This window comes from Ochotona princeps, chromosome 20 (genome assembly GCF_030435755.1).
Source record: "Ochotona princeps isolate mOchPri1 chromosome 20, mOchPri1.hap1, whole genome shotgun sequence".
Taxonomy (NCBI): Eukaryota; Metazoa; Chordata; class Mammalia; order Lagomorpha; family Ochotonidae; genus Ochotona; species Ochotona princeps.
The window spans coordinates 4,439,736-4,460,608 of NC_080851.1; the positions used below are offsets into that span (position 1 = coordinate 4,439,736).

The following is a 20,873-nucleotide window of genomic DNA, read 5'->3' on the forward strand; positions in this document are numbered from 1 at the left end:
TTCTAGTCTGAACTGGGGGACAAATGCTAAGCCAAGGCGACTCCCAGTATTCTTCTAAATCCATTTCGCATCTGTTCCAGAAGGCCTGGTTTGTTCGTGAGTCTTTCCTCTTGGCCTGGGGCTGTTCTCATCACCGCAGCCTGCTTGTCACCCCATCTCTGCCCATTCTGCTCCCCCAGCTCGCACCCTGTCCCGGCTGACTGACAGGGTACCACGCCCTCCAGCCTCACCACCACAAGGTGACAGCTAACGTCACGGCACCCCAGCAGCTCCTTCTCCCTTTAACTTTGCACTGTGTTTATGCTCAGTGCAGTTAAGCACACCTGTGACCCTTAGCTAACCACGTGACTTCACAGTTTGTGACACTTTTACTGTTTGCTTCTAAGATGACTCATGGTCCCTCCCACAGGGTTTCTAGGCACAAAGTAACAGGGCTCTCAGGGCTCTCTGCATAATTGGATATTAATGCACAGCAACTAGAAGCATGAAGCATTTGAAACTTTCTGCTTTAGAATCATTTGAAAAATCACCATCATGTTAAAATATCTACACCATCATCAAACAATGGTATTTTTCTTATTTCTTGTGAGCCACTTGAAGTTCAAGTGTGCAGTGTGTCAGGTTGGTTGGGCAATGCTCCACAGTGAGCTCTAATTGCTAGATCTTAATCTTGTATATGTGACAATGATGTTTTGATAAGGGATGAAGGAAAAACAGTTTGTTATAATATCAAAAGCAATGTTGAATTTTTCTCATCAGATACATTTCTGAAACGAACGCTAATGTACACAAGAGGGTCAGCTGTCTGTCTGCATTCTACCTCTGTTTACCTAACATGACTCAGCTGTCCGGTCTGACATCTGCTAATGAAGCTATTGGACACCTGAAAACAGACTCCTCTGGGGTCCAGGCCAGTGGCCTAGCGGCTAAAGTCCTCGCCTTGAAAGCACCTGGATCCCATATTGGGTGCCGGTTCTAGTCCCGGAAACTCCACTTTCCATCCAGCTTCCTGCTTGTGGCCTGGGAAGGCAGTCGAGGACGGCCCAAATCCCTGGGACCCTGCACCTGCATGGGAGACCTGGAACAAGTTCCTGGCTCCTGGTTTTGGATCGGCACAGCACCAGCCATTGTGGTCACTTGGAAAGTGAATCATCGGATGCAAGATCTTCCTCTCTGTCTCTCCTCCTCTCTGTATATCTGACTTTGCAATAAAAATAAATAAATCTTAAAAAAAAAGACTTCTCTGAATTGAGTTCCATTCCAAGTATATACCATGCACTTTCAAAGGCAATACAAAAACACTACAAAGTATTAATGATTTTATATTGATTACACACTTAGAGGACATTCTGCATCTACTGACTTCAGTAGAACAGTAAGGTGAATTTCCCCCAGTACTTTTATTCCTTCTAAATGTGGCAAAATTAAAACTGTGAGTGCCAGCAGTGCTCTATCACTACGCCACCGAGGCTCTAAAAAGCCCTAACGTAGAGCACAATGGGTAAAACACACAACAAGGAAGGTTGAAATGCACGATAATCCTAGCTGCTTCCACTGTGTGGTTCTGGGTTAGTGAAGTCAACACACACGGTTAAATTTAAACCTCGGAAAGCGAAGGGCTTCACTGTGTGCTTTTATCTGCTATAAAATGTTTCTTTGGCTCGTTCCTACAAATCCGGATGTTTCCATGATGAACTATAAATGTTGTATTTACTTTTTCAATCCTCAGCTAAGCTGGCTCTGGTTGACAGGGTTGATGGCCCCTACGTAGACGGCCACTCCTGCTCTGAAGAGGAGCGGTCTCGGTGCCATCCAGGACACGTGTGAGATGAGTGTGGCAGCTGAGAGCCAGGGCCCGCCTGGATCAAAGGCCCTGCAGAGGGCCTCGCTGGGAGGCACTGTCCTTGCAAAGTCCTGTAAAGTCACCTTACACTGTACATTCTCTACTAGGAACTATATCTGTGGGGCCATAAAGTTAATCATTCACTCTTTGTGCTTGGAGTGAAATACCCACAAAACTGGAGAACGACTACAGGTCAAATTAGCACTGCAAGTTACTGATGCACTGCATATCCTAAAAAGTAAATACCTTCTTGCAATGTCAACAGAGCCTCCACATCTTAGTCCTTGGGGATTACGCTCTGGGAAGACTTAACTCTCTCAGCAGTTTCCTCTGTCTGGGCTAAAACCACAGTCTCCCTTCACAAAGTCCACTCTGACTTTTATTTCACCTTTTCTTGGCAGAGCTCTGCATTTGCATATTGCATTAACATTTGTTTCTTCCTCATTAGCCCAAGAAAATGAAAGGCGTATTCTTGGCACTTGCAGCACCGTAAGCCTCAAGCAAATGAGGGCACTAACATTTTAAGATTTCTTTTTTCATGAGTAGGAGGTAGCAGTTCCTTTAATAAGTGATTGATAATGCCATCATTGCACCAATAGGGCCTGAAGGACATTTTAGTTGTGTCCAAATACTGTTCCTGGCAACAAATGCACAATGTGCACTACAACACGAACTTAAATAGTGCTCAAAATAAGAATCAAAAGGTAATATATCCATTTATCTACCATTAGTCTTAGGAGTAAAACGTTCTCAAAACATTACAAGAAAAAATCTTCTTATAATGGAGCCAAGTAAATGGTAGGGGGTAACAGAATGTTAATCTCTTAACTATTGGAGTTTCATGTCAACTCTTTTTTTTTATTTTTTTATTATTATTTTTTCATGTCAACTCTTAAGGGCAACCTACTCAAACTATAAAATGGTGATTTGAAATCTCTTACTTGTATGGAGGATGTTGGTTTGGATTCTTGTATTTTTAATTTTTTGAAATCCACCCTTATTTCAAATCATAACTCAGTTTCCCCTCGCCCTGTCACTAGTTTATTAGTTCTATTAATTTTGAGAAATAGCCTTATTGAAAAATAGGTTTGACAATTTTAATAGTTCATGAAAAATACATTGGTGAGCTGTTAAGTTTTCTCAGAATTTATGAACTGTGAAGCTTCTCAAATGCAAACAGCAGATCGTTTTAGAACTTAATTTGAAATATAAATCGTGTTATTGTTTATTAAGCATGGAAACTTGTGCAGGTCAGTCTTCTAACACGATTCCAGTATTTGAAAGGTCAGGAAAGAAAAACCTAGAAGCCACTGTGAACTTAGCCCGACCACATCTGGCTCAGGTCAGTGACCCGAGTGTGGGGTACGCTCTGCCTCGTGTAGCCGCTGAGCAGCTGTGCAGTCCCAGGGATCCTGAGCTTGCCCACCCCAAGAGGAGGTTAGCTTATTACAAGGAAAATGCAAGCTCCCTTGTATGACCCATGAAAAATGGAGCGGGGACACTCACCCCAAAGCAGCCCCTTACTGCTTTGCCAAGAGAGCTGAGTTTCTCAGCTTCAGGATCCCTTAGAAATAAACTCTGGCCCATCAGGCTAAACAGCATCACGAATTGGGAGAGGTGAGGTTAGATGTTTAGTCAGCAGAGCACTCCTTATTACAGGAATGTATCCTCTTGGCTTGGGGGACTCTTGTTAAGAGCATTTGGTTCCAAATTTTACATAAGCGCAAACTGCTCTTCCTAGTGGGAGGGAAGAACCAGAGCTGTTATTTTACTTCCTTTGCAGATATGCTGGTGTCATTGTGGAAATGATCTTCCGGCTAGCCATTAGGCCTCACTGTATTTCTTAACGTGCCTTTGGCTTTAATGAAAATGGAGAGCATGACAGTATGAGTGTATTCATACAGTGAATTCTTCCTAGCTCTCACCTGGGTCCATCTTTCCTCACAATTCCTGTCAGTGCACAGAACAGGCTCGTTGGAATTTTGAGAAAACATCCAGAGATTTCCCTGAAAAGCTCTACTCCTCCTAAGTGCATCCTTTTTCTTTCATTAACAGTGTACATTTGCACGGCCAGTGCCATGTGCCATGATCCTTTTGGGGATGCTCTGTCCCCGAGGGATGACTTAGCTTTGCATTTGAATGGCACATATGCTCTTGGGAACTTAAATTTAAAACTTCTGTGCCCTGGCTCTGAAACATCCCTTGCATGAACTCGGCACACATTTTATGATGAATACACACGCGTGGATGAGGTATGTGACCTCAATGGCAGTTATCTACAATGTCAAGTTTCATTGGCAGATACCCAAGAATTGATTGACATACATCTAACAGTACTGGAGTTAATTAATATGTCTACCAATTCCCCAATGTACCACAGGAAACAGAAAATCTGTTTAATACAGCAATCAATGACATGCTGTGTGTGGTCAAAAGGCATTCACTATTCAGCCAGAGTGGATTTTGGAATACATTCTCCAGGAGTGTAAATATCACAGTGGAAATCCTAGCAGAGCTGAAGGAAGTCTATTTTCATAACCAGAAGGCTAAACCAGCTGGGCGCTGTTTCGCAAATGGCTGTGTCATTCCTTAGAAGAAACTGTTAGCTTTCTCCTGTAAGATCTGAAGCTATAAAGTGATGAAGGGAGCCTTCATGTGCTTCAAAAGTGATGTGTCTACTTCTGGAGCATAATATCATTTCCTGCCAATGGGATTTCAAAAATCCTGGAACTCACGTAAGACATTCAATTACTTTAAAGGAACGCCACTGCAAGGAAAAACATTACACTTGAAAATTTCCAGAAAAGCACTAAGTAAATGCAAAAGGTGAAATGTCTATCTTCCTATGATCAATTATTTGTAACTTGCAGAGACAAGCTTCATTACTTTGTGCAGAGTGAAGCAGGTAAGAGCAAAATGTATGTGCAACTTGTAAATCAGCACTTGGGAGAAAAATGTGTCCTTTAGCTGAACAGTCACTCCTGTGCGAATAAGGGCTGTCTTATGTGAGCATCTCATCCAACACTCCTGGTTTTTGTCCCAACTGCTGCTATATTTCTTCTCTTCCTATTCTGCTTTTACTCTCCCTTTTTCTCCACTTCACACACACAGCGTAGCTGTTTAAATCCAAGGGCGATGTTTCCAGGCCCAGTACAGATCAATTTAAACAGATTCCCTATTGCGGCAGCTTAAGCATTGAGAAGTGAATTGGACGCTGTCTAGACAAGCTATCTTGATAATCTCTTTTCCAGAATTTCCTCAATTGATTGTCTAGACGACTCTGAATTCCCCAGGTGATTGTACAATTCCCCCCTCTGACATCCTGAACGGCTGGAACAGGGCTTCTCCAGCTATGGTCTGCATGGAAATCAAAACCAGCTTCCGGAGGGAGACTCTCTCCAAGGCTTCGAGGTGGCGGTCTTGGGTAAATGCTCACACCCACTTTATGGGTATGGGAGTGGGTCTTTACTTATTTATTCTTTCAGTGGAGCGGATCCAATGCCAATGGCCTGGTTCTAGAACCCCCTGGCTCTTTCTTCCCCTGATTGCCCACCCAGCAGGCAGCAGTGAGGAGCTGCTTTTAACTCAGTTAAATAGCAATTTTCAGAGAGGAAAAAAATTTTTGGAGAAAATGATAAAAATTCAGGGACAATATATGGCACTGGATGTAGATGGTGAAGTTCACGCAAGCCTCTGAATTACAACAGGCAGAAGTTAAGATTGAAGTGCCGAATCACCCAGCGAAGGAGGGAGTCCAGTGTCATTTACAGCCTCTGATGAAGTGAGAACATGCAAGAGACATGGTGACAAGGACTCGCAGGAAAGAAGGCAAGATACAGACTCACATTCTGCACTTTAAGAGATGGAGGCTTTATGTTGTACAGGATGTATATTTTAAAATACTAATCTACCCATTTCTGGCACCTGCGATTCTCGTAGAAACCGAAGTTGAGCACTTTTTCCTTCCAACTTTCTGGATGAGAATCATCAATGCAGAGAAAACAAACAATTTGCTGAGAGTCAAGCAGATAGCATGAACTTCATAAAAGCACGGCTGTCTGAGGCTTGGGGATGCGGGTTTATATGTATATATAAAACAATGATGGGATTGTAACTTGTGAAGTTTTGAAGTAAAAACCTCCATGAGTCATGTTCTTCCAGGAGGGCTGGAAAACAGTCAGTGGTAATAAGTCAACCTGTCATTTGACATAGCTGGACACAGGGAGAGGATCTGGGCTGGATGCTAAGACACCACTTTGGATGCTTGCACTCGGTTGCGGTGTGCGCCACGGAGTATGCTGAGTTTCCAGCCCTGTTCCGCTCTGGAATTCAGCTTCCTGCTTATGTGTCCTGGGAGGCAGCATTGACACCTCAAGTACTTGGGCCCCTGCCACTTGTGTGGGAGACTATGGCTGGGTTTCTGGCTCCTTTCTGACTCGGCTGAGCCTGGGCCATGGTGGACATTGGGGAGTGAACTGACAGATGGGAGTTTCTCTGTGTCTTTACTTTCAAAATGATTTTAAAAGTAGGTGACCCTGAGAATGTAAAGGTTTGTGTTTAGTTTTTCATCTCATAAGAAAAAGTCCTAGAAGGATTAGGGAACTTCTCCCTGTTTCACAGCTACACCACCGCAGAGAAAGGTCTCCTATCTCCCACAGCTACTCCACTGTAGAGAAAGGTCTCCTATCTCCCACAGCTCTCTGCGAGGAGCTTGCAGCTCCTGATCCATTTGCCATCACAGCCCAACTCCTGGAGAATGTAAACAGTAGAACATCAATGTGGAGGAAGCTGCCTAGAGCTACCCTGGACAACCACTCATGTTTGAGGACACCTGACTAATCATACCAGGAAAACGTTGAGAGGACAGCGATGCAATCAAAGAGTGTGAAAGTCAGCAGAGCGCCTCTCCAGGGCCAGGCGTGCGTGCTGCGGACCCATCTCATGAACAAGCCTAGGACTTCAGCTGCTCATCCCCTTAACCCCAGCCTCTTGGCTAGGCCAGCAGAGACAGTATCTGTGCTTGTGAGCAGGGCAGGAGGAAGCCACACTGGGGGGACAGGTTGCTGAGCGATAACTGGCCTCACTTGCCATCTCTGGGGAAGCTGTTTTAAAGTCCTCAGGTTTGAGAGGAAAGAAAAAATGCATTTACTCTGGAAGCCACATAGTCTACGCAGTGCCTTCCTAGACAACGACGATACAATACAAAATGCCTCAGATTTATATATTTATGCTGATCTAGGGCACCTTAAAAATTTGAGAAGCTCCAGAGTTTAAGTGATAAAGAAGTGACTAATAGGAAAAAATCACACCTTTAGGATTTCAGAAATATTAAACAAAATTAAACAATGAGAAAAATGAAACAGTTACTTTTTGAATAATTCTGGATCCCATTTTGGAAGAAATTTCTGTCACAAATCATTCTCCCATCACATAAACACTTTGTTTCTTAGAACTTTTATGCCAAAAACCATCAAAAAGGCTTACAATGGAAGGTTATTGATCAGCCCAACTCAACATAACTGCATTCAACACAACTGCATTCAATTTTCGCTCCAATTTCTAAAGAAATGTATCTGGCTGCGATTCCCTAAAACAGCTTTTAGGAAGAATAGACAAATTGAAGAAACACGTTTTGGTTTTAGTTCCTCTAGACATCATCAAAGTTATAAGCACAAATCCAAAGCTTGGCTGAGCAAGAACACCAACAGGACACGTGATCAAACGTTTGTGCACCTGGGCTGCATCTTGCCCTAATCCCCAGCAGAAGGAATCTTGTGGGTGGCGGGCACTTGTGGCAGAGGACGGAGCGGAAGCTGGCGACACACAGTGGAGGTGCTAGCGGCCCCAGTCACCTGCCAGCAGCCGCTCCATCTCCCAGGCACAAACGCACGTGAGCTGCCTTCCTTGTCCAGTTCCATAGCTGCTGTGCAGGGAGGGACTCATTCTCTCTGCATTCACAGATCATCATGCATCATAGCACCTGCCGAGGAACAATGAGGCTCTTGCCCTGGAAGAGGCCATGGACAAACATCGCACATCAGAGCAGACTTTACCTCAGGATGATGTCCAATTCCAATATAGGTGCAAATTGGATGGAAAGCCCCCGTTCCGCAGGCGTACAAGTGTGTCTGGTTATACGCCTTGAGCACCTTGATGAAATTGGCGCATTCTCTCTGCAAGACAAAAGGAAGAGCAATGAGTTCCAGCAGGACTGAGGCCTCCCCTGGGCCTGTGCAGGCCCAGACACGCTTCTCCCTTTTCTCAACCCTTTCGCAACAAGCTTAGGGTTTGTGTCTTGCTTTTTTCGCTCAAATTACCACATGCACTAAAAATCCAGAATGTGTGACTCTTTGGAGAACCAGGGAAGAAGCGCTTCCACTCCTCTCTTTAAAATCGGACCAAATTTATTTATACAAACAAGGAATAATTTTTACACACACAATTATCACAGTTGACTTTTCTGGGAAATGAGAGGAAGGGTAAGTTATTTGGTTCCTGAATAAATTGCCTAAGCAAGATAATGGAAAACATGTCATTATAAAAATCACCTTTGAATTTTAGAAAGCCAAAGAGATAAGACAACATTTTTTTTAAACACGAGATTTCAATATCTTCAGCTCATTTTGAAAATATCTGAGTAAGGGAACAGTCATTTGCTAAATAATAAACTTGTATCACAATAGTTTTCACTAAAAAATATTTTAATTGAGGGAGATGAAAGGAACAGGGAATGTCTTCCATCTGCTGGTTTACTCCTCAGATGTCGGCAACAAAGTTGGACCAGGCTGACCTGGAGCCAGGCGTGCAAAGCTCCTGCCGTGCCTCCGCTGTGCGTGGCTAGAACTCAACTACTTGGGCCATCATCTGGTGCCTCCCAGGGTGAGCATTAGCACGAGATTACTAGCTGAGATTTGAACCCAGCACTTAGGTCTCATAAGTGAGCATCCATAAGGGCATGTGAATTGCTGCACCAATCAGCAGCCCCATGTTGATGGCATTTTTTGCCTATCAATATTTGAATTTATGAAGCAAATGTCTACCTGTGAATGAAGATGCAGGTGTAAGCAGACTTAACTGCCAGCAGGGCTGGAAAATAAAATCTGTGTCCGGGTTGGCCTCAGTGTGTGTGTGACCCTCCCAAAGCCATTCCCCAAGGCTCGTGACTTGTGGAAGCTCAGAGCATGTGGCACCGAGGCAGCCAGGTGGAGTCTCTCAGTGAAGCGTTGCAATCACTGGAGTACACTGCCACCTGGCATTTGTAGTCTGTTCTTGCCACTCATGACTGTGATCTTAACTCCTTCACCTGTATGACATAAGGAGCAGGCAGTCCAACTTGACAGAAAAATTGACAATTGCAATGGAAATCACTGCTGTCCAGCACCACTGTTTTTTTCCCTAAGGTGAAATCTGATGCAGTCCTTTGGAAACCTCAACTTACACATGAATCCAGCTTCTCTGCCTTAAAACACCAAAGCCTTATGTTAGGACTCCACATGCTGTCTTAACATATGTTGTCACTCTGGGTTCACTGAAATCAACTCATAATTTCTTCCACTGTTCTGCTATATGGACCCCACATCTTTTGGCATGTAAAATGATGTTCTGAAATCAAAACTGATTTTGCAAGTCACTTAGAGAGAATGGATGCTTGATTAAAGACAGGGTGGACGGATCTCATTCATGCTTCACCTTGAACAGGGCACACATCCCAGGTACAAGCATGAAACAGATGAACCTCCACTTCTACTCCTCTTGGCAACAAATCCTCCAAACTCCTTCTCCTTCTTCCCCAGAGGATGGGGCATACATGCTTGGGCAGAGAAAGAAGGCTATGGAAAGGGAAACCTCTGAAAAGCTCATTTACAAGTGAAGCATTCAGTAGGCTTACCCGAAGGATACGTTTGTACTTCGTTTAAAAAAAAAAGAAATTCAGTCATTTGCAAAGAAGTCATTTTCAGGAAAATGTTTACTTTGAAACATGTAGGTGGCCACATCCTCTGCTTTTATACAAAGACCATCATTCCCGATGGTGGGTTCAATATTATAGTATGCGAGATTATAAATAACCAGTTCCAGCACCATATGTTGAGACCAAGAAATTGGCTGGGTATATACTGGTAAGCACACGGAGATTCTAATAAATAATAGTGGCAGACACAGATGGATGCCTTGTTCTTTTCAGAAAGGAACAGGGCTTGGATTTGTCTGCCCTGCTTTTAAAGAGATGCACATAATTTTGCACATGGATTCAAATCTTCCAATCCCACCAGAGACACTGGAGAGAGTCCTGGAAATTTGAGTGTAGCTTTCTGTTCTCCATAATAATAAGCAAGGAAAGGGCTATTTCACACATGTGGACACTTGTGAACACAGACAAAGCCTCATGTTGCTAAGACAATTGAGAAGAATTGGGTCTCATGGATTTGGTGTGCATTTTATCTCTTACAGCTCAGATCCTCAATTAGCTATTTAACTCTGTTCTCCCAAGGAAACTGGCCAGTTATAAATGATGCCCGAAGGACTGTCCAGGTTCCTGAGAGCTGTGGACTCACGCCATACTGAACACCAGCAGTGTCATCTGTTCCCTGCAAACTTCAAGAAGACCCACTCCACCAGAACACCTGTTCTGCCACAGAGCTGTAGGAGCAGCATCTTAGCTGGGATGCCTGGCCAGGGTTCTGCTGAGAGCAAAAATGGAGGAGGCTCTCTGTGTTACTGAGCATCCAGGCCCACCCTCTCAGCCTGGAGCCTGGAATGATGCTTTGCCTCCCTGTTGCACTCCCCAGTTGGCAGCAGGCTGTAGGATTGCATGCCCGGGGCTGGGTTACTGCTATTTTGGAAGTGAAGGTTGATGCGAATTTAATGGAGAGACATTTCTTGGCCTTAGAGGGTAAAAAAATGCTTAAAAGGAGACAAAAGGAGTGGGTGGAAATACTTCAAAAATTGATTAAAAATAGCTGAGAGGAGAATCAGTAACAACGAAGGAGGGACAGGAATGAAAAGGACCGGACAGAGAAGAACCAGAAACTTGAAAGAGACACATCAGTGAGGGTTTGTTCTTTGCAGAGAACCTGCAGCAACAACTATCAATCCTGTCATTCATTTGCCTGCATGCTAGCTCGCTGCTGCCAAGTTTGTTGGACTGTTCCCGAACAGGATATTCATTTTATTTGGAAGCGGATTGGACATTCCGCTGAAAAAGAAGGAAGCGTGGCAGAGAAAAGGAAACACACTTCACACATTTCGACTCTGGGGAGACTGAGGAGGCGCGTTTCTGACCTTCCCTTGAACCATGGCGAAGCTGAAGACTCACAACGTAATGTGCTTTTTGGCATTAGACTACCGCCCGCTCGGCTCAGCACGGCGGATTTACAGCACACTAAGACAGCCTAATCAGTTCCAAATGAATTCATTTTCCAACCCCTGATCCGCTCTGGAATCTACATTGATACACACAGAAGAACATAGCAACAAGTTGGCTTCCCTGGGGTCAGGCAACCATGCTGACCTCTGATTTCACTGAAATTCACTCCAGATCGCCAGCGTTACAGATGCTTATTTTAGAAATCCAGGGCAAGGCAGTCTTAAAGCAGTGAGACGCAAGGCTGCACCTGTGGAGCCATCACTCCTCTCCTTCCGCGACAGACTATTTGCACTTATTTTCCCAACTGTCCCTAGTCTTTGCAGATCAAATAGATGAAGGGTCTTTGCAGAAACACACTAGTCCGGAAAAATACTGTTTCTTGGTGCCACCCCTTTCCTCTCCTCCCCCCACAACCAAGAAGATACAGGAGCCAACTGCACAGTGATTCAAAAACAAACATTGCAGATACGTAGCACTGATTACACTGTCGCACAAACTTTTCCTGGCTGGTTATAAAAATAAAGTCCATCCATCTGTCAAAACAACTGCTCCACGCATGAAAATTAAACCAGATCTGAGGTGTTGTTAACTAACTTCCGATGATTACACTTTCTACAAAAGAATAGAATCTATCTCCAACTGCAATTACCTCCTTGTACGTTCTCAACTTACAAAGGGAACAGTGAAATTTTACTGTAAAGAAGAGAAAAAGATAGACTGTGAACATGAACAATATCTGTTCAAATCTAGTCAGTTCAAGATGAGCTCAGGCAACTTATTTCGGCTCAAAAATAAATCAGCCCCAAATGACCGGGTATAGCACTGTATCACCTCAGGTCAGCAAGAATTCATTTCAAGAGGAAAAGGGTTGGGCACTCTCTCTCATCAGCAGTTACACAGAAATATTTTACTCTAGCAGCTGGGCAAGCAGAGGAAAGCATTTCCTATCATGATGGGTGGGTACAATTCTGCATGAAAATCCATTAGTAAGCTCAATTCCTGAAGTTAATCTTTTGAGTTTCTTTTCTTTGTCCATTTCTTTGGCAAGTTGGCTAAACAGCAGCCTCCGTGCCTGAGCCGTAATCCATGAGACTGCTCCTGCCACTCACGTCCCGCCTTCCTCTCTTCATGTCGTTCCACACAAAGCACTCATGCTTTGTCCTTTTCTCTTCTGAGGTTTTGCTGAGCAGCTGTGATCTCACCACCCAAAACTAGGTCTTTCTGAGACCCCAGTAGGCACCACAGCACATGGCAAACCTCTTTCAAAGAGGAGAATCTAACACAACTAACAGGCAACTGTGATTTTGTTTTATCGGTGGCGATCTAAGGCTGAGTTGTGTGACTTGGAGTTTGTGAACATTCACCTTTTACAATGGAGAGCAGACTGTTCTATCCAGTTTGGGCGTCATTCTTTTACTATAATGAAGCATGATGGCATCATAAAACCAACTCACCTTTCCATATTAACACTTAAATAAGATTGAAACAAAATACTGATGCAAGCATTATTTTGTAGTTAGTGATTACTGTATGTAAACATTCACATACATTGAACTATGTCCCTATCAAACCTATGATTTTTCAAAAATGAACATCAAAGTAGTCTGAACAATGAAACCCACGAATATGAGAGCTCCTAAATCATCCTACTTAGATGATGTTTTAGTTAAGTGCTCAATTTGACTGTTTCCCCCCCCTCTGGATTAACTATTTGTTTTGAATTTCTAGAAATATTACTTAAGATTCTATAAACATTTCCCTCCAAATTACTTGAAACCTTCAAACTTAGTCAAACTGATTCTACATGTACGCACCAGAAACCCTTAGACTAAGAAACATTGACCAAGGGGATTAACTTTTCCTATTTAATGGAGAGTTAAGAGATTTCACTTTGAAATTTCATGTGGGATGGGAAGCTTAGACCACCCATTTCTAGGACTGCATTTTCTCTTACATTGTCCTACCATCTAATTAATCATATTTTCTCTATTCATTGCTGTTATTTGGCTGCGGGCTGCTGTTTATTCCATACATTTTTTTCTTCATTTTATATTCCAGCAAAAGAAGACAGTTGTAAAATTATATGAAATCTACTTAACTATATTTCCTGTGAAGTAAAAAAGCCATTAAGCAGTCATAATCTTTACTCTGATTTCAGAAGTATTATTTGTGGTTTCTAACTTGGTGCAGGGGGCTGAGTGCTTCGCGCTCATTTATGAAAAACAATTAACACACTGATTTAAGTCAAGCAGGACAAGTTACAGTCTAAAGTGATTAACTGCAGACTGGATTATCTGGCATCTTTAAATTCCAATATATATGCCTTTCTCATAACAGAATTAATTACTAAATGAGAGACATGGACTGCATCTTTAATAGTAAATGAGATGAAGCTTTGGAGCAGAGAATAAACGATGCTCAGAATTTAGAGGGATACTTGGTTTCATTCATACCCATCTTTTCTACTTTCTGCATTATCTAATATTAAAAATTAAATTTTCGGTTGGAGTCTTTAACACACAAAATACTAAGACTGTCATACAATTAATAGTATAAAATGTTCTCTTAGGATGTATTCAAGTACATGCTCATTTATTATTCCCTTAACAGGGTTACTATTTGTGACATGAACAGTGATAAAATGCCTTGTTTAAACAACACTGACTACAGAATATTCCACAGTTATTCTTTACTTTTTCAAGACTGTCATGTTCAATTGTTTGGTAAGGAGTTTAAAAAGTAGGACATTAGAAAGATAAAATTTTTCAACATGTGAAGGAACAGACAGAGCTTGCACCTGCTGGTTGATCTCTCAAGTGTTCACAATGGCGAGGGCTGAGCTGGGCTGAAGCCAGGAGTTCAGTCTTACTGCCTAAGCCATCATCACTGACTGCTTCTAAGGGACTGCATGAGCAGGAGCCCGGAGTCAGGAGCCAGTGTGAGACACAGACTGCAGCACTCTGAGAGGGCTTATGGAGTCTTAACCGGTGTCTTAGCCACTAGGCTAAATGGTCAACCCCAAAAAGGAAACAAAAAAGAACCAAATCAAATGAAAACCAATATGAAGAGTATGTGTCTGATGAATTAGGAAAGCACAATTAATAAGTCATGGTTATGGGGTCAGTTCTGCTGCTTCCATATGCCTACTCTGAAGTCTTAGCCCCTTGTAGTTTCTAAAAGTGATGCATTTGGAGAAGGGTCTTTAAAGTGGTACCAATGTTAAAATGGTGCCCCTAGGGCCCCTCATACAGTCTGACTGGAAGTTTGGACCTGTAGGAGGAACTCAGGGGTACCTGTGCACAGTAGGGCCACATGAGAGGAGGCAGGAAGGGGTACCTTGCACGCCAAGGAGAGGAGCCCCGAGTCCACTGGCCCACGGGCTCCTTGATTTTAGGTCCAGCTCCTGTCGCTGTGAGCAAATGAATAGTTGTCAGGAAAACCACGCAGCCTGTGACATGTCATCAGGGCAGCCCAAGCAAGCTAACGGGAACACTGGCTTTAGGGAGGGAGTGTGTTACCAAAGGAAGCAAGTTGTTTCAGCAAAAGACATTAAGATTTATTACTGCTTAAAGCCCTGTTTTGAACAAACAGAAGGTATGTGTGGGATATTTTAGTCTCTAAATATAAGAAGATATTAAAAAGGAAATTTCACAAAGCTCATTTATTCTGGTATATTTTTACTATTCCTTCAAATAATCTCCATATGTAATAATCTTCCCATATATATGTATATTTATAAAATATATATATACATGCACATCTTTATATGCAAACATGTGCCTATATACCTCTGCCTACACAGACATATACATCTACTTATAGAAATGATTCCTGAACACAATTTGGAACCGTGGGATATTCTAATTTACATATATCCAATAAAATGTATTGAAGTTGTAACTTATTCCAGGACATTTACATTTGAAAAGATATTCTAAAAACATTAAAAAATAAGTCTTAATGGTAGAATACATATAGCATGAAGACAATTACTTGTGTTAACTTTATGTATCTTCATCAAAAGTGGGATTAATGATACATCCATGTAAAGTACTTAGTTTAATGCTTAGAACTTATTAAATTAATTACCTTTCTGAAGATAATCAGTCATTTTTTCTCTTGGTTTAAATACTTCCCTGTCTACTTACACTATCCCACATGCTACATAATTATGAATTGTTCATTCTTCTGAGGGAAGAGCTGAGAAAAATTATTCCATTGTGCGACATGGAAGTGAATACACTAAACTTAAACTTGAATATTAATCTGTGCTTGTTTCTGTTACGATGAGAAGTTTCATTCTATTCATTAGAATTTTCATGAAGTTTCTTCTTCTGCTAGTGAAGAACTGAATAAAATCACTCTTGTTATTGAAGTGATATATGTCATGACTCATTGTCTCAAACAGCAAATACAGAAATTGTTAATAGCTGTGGAGGAATTGCACAGTCGTCAACTTAGGTAGCTGGAACAATGGGGCTTAGAATTTCCCTTCTCCTTTTAGTTGGTGTTGGTCTCAACTATATGAGAAATACGTATGAGAACTGGGAGGCCTGCGTCAGGTTGTGGCTGGCTGGTTGTTCTGATCTGTTGGCTTCTGGGATAGCACAGGCAGCTTTGGGCTTCCAGCCCCACTGGCTTATCATAGAGCATTCACTAGCTTCTACAAGACCTGGTCAAGGACCACTTTAGAGGGAGTGAGGAGGCATTGGGGTGAAAGGCAGTTGCTGGTCCGCCTTTGTCTTGGTAGGATCCGGTTGGTGCATGTGTAGCCCATTGGTTCCTGCTCTTCTCACCTCTTGCCCAACATTTCTTCTGTGATGTCAACCTGATTAGCTATAGCAACCCTGTCCATGTCAGGGGCAATGGCCTTCCATGATTGGATGAAGTCTATTCTCTAGAATAAACTTCTTTTTTTCCTATTTTACCCTGATATTTTCCAAATCATTCATACCAATTCTGGCTTCTGATTAAACAGATTGAAGGATATATTTACTGGGACAAAATCATTCATTATATTATGTAATGTGAAGAGAATATAGGTTTGACCTACTTAGAAACACATGAACATTCAAGTTCATTAGTTGATAATTAATTTCTTATAAAAAAGAATAGTTCCTCCATTTAAAATGTATGTGGGATGCCAGAATAACTAATTTTGGTATCTTTTCAACCACAATATTAGAAAAGTCTTTTGGCACTCTGTATGGGTGAATTATATACACAAACATGAGTAGATGTAATCTGAATCTAATATTAGTATAGCAGAAGTAGTCGATTTGGTCCCTAATTTGAGTGTAACGATGAGAAGCTTCTGCTCTTCAGCATATACAAACCAAAACAAAGTTGATACTCAGTCTCTGGGCATAGTGTCCAGTTCTTAGATACACTGTAATCTTGGCTTCTTATTTTCCTTACCATATATAAATATGTAGTGTATATGTGTGCACACACACACACACACACACATATATATATACTTACAAACATATTCATGTGTATGTCATATGATACAAACAGAAATTTCAGGAGTTTCATGATGTCCTGTGAATATGCTTTTAAAATTGCTATTCTAAGTCCAAATTAAAACAACAGTTGACCATTGCAAACTTATCTAGAGATAGAGAATGTCTAAAGAAATATGTCCACAGTTCACATTAAATATATAAGATGATTAGCATGCCTTCCAAATGAATGAAAATCTATTTATGTGGACAAGCTTGCACATAAAGAAGCAAAATACCAGTGACGACTGTGAGATGGTAAGTCAGTGGGACTTGGAACCATTTGCCAACTGTGAAGTCAGAAGACATTAGCCAAAATCCAATCCTCAGAGGAACTGTCCCCATCAAACTAATGAGCCCCACAGAGTACAAAATGCTTATCGAGCTCTGAAAGTATGTACCCTGATGCTTGAATGAGTTATGGTGTCTAATCAAACCTAAATCATGATTTCTTATCCAGTGCCAACTATTTGACCTTCATCTCAGCCATTTAAAAATGCAATGGAAAATTCTAATAAACAGAATACAATCCAAACTCTTCAAACTCTGTTAATTTTTATAAAATGTCTGTTTCATGTGTTAGTTTCATTAAATAAAAAATGCATTAAATTTTAATTTTGAACCTAAAAGAATTCCCAAAACACGAAGATTGTAAATGTAGGGTTTGATACCTGACAATTCAGACATAGAAATTATCACCTTATATTAAACATATCATGCTTTATTACTTAAAAATTAATTTAAAACATGAGCAAAACTAGTTTCTAAAGTAAATGCAATGGTAAGGCTGCCTTTCCCATGCTCTGTTCTGTACACACAAACTGGCTTATCTGACTTGCAAAGAAATTTGTGCTTATCACCAAGTGTGACTCCTTCAAAAATTTACATTAATATTGAATAGCTACTTAATTCTCAGAAAATATTAGCTATTATACTCCAAAATACAGAATTTAAGCTGTAATTAGTTTAGCTTCCTGACACTGTCTCCAAGCAGAAAAGTACAGACACACACACACAGAAAATCCATGTTCGTTTCTGTGGCATTTGATATGACAAAGTGTTATCAGCCTTCTGCAAAACCGAAGTGTCATCAAATCTCTGCATGGATCATATTTTAAAATGAATAAACTGAGCACAGACCCACGTGTGAAATCATCATGAATGTCTAAACAGGCTCACTATCACCAAGATGTACAAAAGGTCTGTGCTTTTACTTTACTTGTAAGAGAACAGGTGAGCCTGCCATGGTTTCATAGATACTGGGCCAAGATATGCAGCTGCCAGGTCAGGACTAAAGGGCTTTACTCTCCTAAGTGACAGTAGTCAGAAAACTAGCATTTCAGCACCAGGCAGTGGGAAGAGGGTCAGGTGACACCTGCACACATTGTGGGCTGGATTACTAGAGAGGAATGCTGACTATTATGCTGGCTTTTCCACCTGCAGAGAGATTTTATATCCATTGCACTTGAATGCAAACACACCTTTCTTTTGCTTCCTCGGGGAGCCTATCTTCCAAAACTCTTACCAATACAAACACCCGTAAACATTACCTTGCAAGCAAGGCATTCACTGATTTTGCTCTTAAGATGAGAGAGACCAGTGAAAAACTATCGCCCTATAAAAATGCATAAGGATTTCAAGGTTTAATGAAACCTTGTGATCTTTGCACACTCTCAAATTACCTATGTACTTAATGAATGGTTAGCATGATTTAAAGTGCTTAAAAAAAACCCCTAAAGATTGAAGCCAACTTTGACTGTTGGAAAAGCAAATGAAATTCAAATTAAACTCCCAGGTTGACGTGTGTAAGCGGGAATGTACTACACATTAAGGTGCACGTGCAACCTCAAATTTGCCAACTGCATTCACTAGGCAACCGAGTGCTGCTGAGGCCCGGAAATGTGAGCCACGATAAACGTGGTAGAGCTGTTGCACTCTCTCCTCTCCTCCAAAATGAATTCAACTTAAGGACAAAAATATGAAAAGAAGTCCCTCGTGAATTAAAAAAATAAAATCCCAGAGTTCAGGTGCACGATACTGCACTTTGAAATGTATCCAAGAATAAAAATGTTATGAGAATCTACATTTTTTTTTTGTTCTTCTCAGATGGTTGCAAGTTTGATTTCCAATGACGTTCAAAATATTTCTAACAGTCATACGGTTGCCATTTGGTTTTATTGAAACTTAGTAGAAAAAGGGATGGTTTAGCAGGATAAACAGAAGATTCAGAGAGCTATTGATTCAAAACAGATTGTTCTACCAGCTTAGCACAAATTCAGTTTTCATTTGCAAAACAGGGTCAAGGAAGTTAATCCACCAATAGAAATGTTATTGTGAACAGCAAAGTGGATTTTAAGCAGTAGAAAAAGAATCGGAAATGAGATGAGAGGTGGGTAAGAGTAGTCAGAATACAGCTAGCTGGGTTGCATTATATCTTCATTCAGGGTCTCTGTTCCACCGTATATGTGGTATATTTTTCTTAAAAAATAAGAACTTTCAAGTAAAGGCAGTGGAAAAGTTTAAGATAACTTTAACCCCATAATGACAGAAATGGCATAGAAATATTTATATTTCTATGGAAACTATAATAGTAGCACGAAATGGCATATCAACATGATGACTGTTTATCACCCGTGTACTCACTTCGACGACAAGAAATCAAAAATGCAGAGTAATGATTAGTGTTGTCACAAATGCCGTGACCAGAACACACACACGTGAATCTACGCAGAGTTTTTCATAACACACATTTTTTCCCTGAGCTTTCTGAAGAGCCCTCATGTACAAAACTTTTGCACCAAAGAGAATTTCTCTTTTAATTTCATTTCCTACCAAGTGCATTTACCTCAGCCTCAGAGGGTGTCCTGGCTGTATGAATACCAACTGATGATTTATTCTATGTGTTGGGTCCAAGCTGATCAGAGCCACAGAGAGTCACATCGAAGACCGAGAAGAGTTCACTTGCTCTGTGCCACTGCACTCAGGGACAGCACAGGTTCAAGCCCTGCCTTGTCTGGATGTCCCAGCGTTGACGTCCTAGTCCTGGGAAGGAAACCCAGTTGTTTGCGCGCTGCCACAAGCACAGTCCACTGTCACACTGTGGGGAGTTAGTGGTCTCTGTTTTCCTTTTCCTCCATCATCCTTGCTTCTGCAGCCAGTGCTGAGGACGGGGCTTTCCCCCAGGCAATTTCTCGAAACCCGCTTTGTTTCCAGAGGAAATTTTGCGCCGGCTGGCAGGAAAGGGGGCAACGTAGGTGCGGAGGTGAGGGAGAGCACTCGGAGCTTCCAGGCGGCCCCCAGTGGGACTCCAGGCTGCCTGGGAGCCCTGTGGCCACAGGGACCCGTCCCTCAGCTCACCACTGCAGTGGCAGCACCACTTGCATGTCTTGAATGGAGCAGAGCGAGAGCCACCTGTCACACCTGCGGAGAAGCCCACGGTGCAGATGTTCGTCATGCTGCCCTACACCACCTCGGAAACAGGGTGTTCAGCGGGGAAAAGAAAAAACCTCATTTCTTTAACTCTTCCTGTGCTTTTCTCTAATTAGTTATTGACAATATTGTTAAAAATAGTGACTGTTTTGCCATGCTTATCAAGGAAGAATTGTTATTTCTAAAAACACAGAGTGTTATTTTTTTTCTAAAAAAGAAAATGGAAACAAATGGGTCTATGAAAAATGGCTGAGGGGAAAACATCAGAAGATGACCCAAGGATTTGGGTCCCTGCCACTGGCTTGGAGATCTGGAAGAAGCTCCTGACTTTGGACTTGAGCTTAGCTCAGCCCTGGGCACTGTGGCTGTCTGGGAAATGAAGCAACAGATCCAAGCTCTCCTTCTTCTCAGCCTTCTTCCTCCCTCTTGCTTTCTCTCTCTCTCTGTATCTCTGGTCTTCAAATAGCTACATACATCTTTAAAAAAGAAAACGAACATTTAAGCCTATTTATTTACTTCATATCCCAAACTGTTAATAAGAGAAAAGGTAACAGAAAATCTGCATTTTTATTTTAAAAAATCTATTTTTTATTTGAGAGACACAGACAGATGTCAGATAACTTCTATTCCCAGGTTCACTTTCCATGCGTCCACATCAGGCCAAAGCCAGCAGCTGGGAACCAGGGCTCGCAGGGTGCACCAGCCTATTGTATCGGGCTGCTGCCTGCCAGGG

General features: G+C 41.8%; 1 protein-coding gene across 1 annotated transcript in view; it reads right to left on the minus strand.

Annotated features, from left to right (window-relative positions):
• SEMA3A (semaphorin 3A) overlaps positions 1–20,873 on the minus strand; it is a 182,968-nt gene that overhangs the window by 106,101 nt on the left and 55,994 nt on the right. The window contains exon 4 of the mRNA XM_058678270.1: positions 7,897–8,016. Coding sequence (XP_058534253.1) covers positions 7,897–8,016 — 120 coding nt within the window. The remainder of the gene's footprint in view (positions 1–7,896; positions 8,017–20,873) is intronic.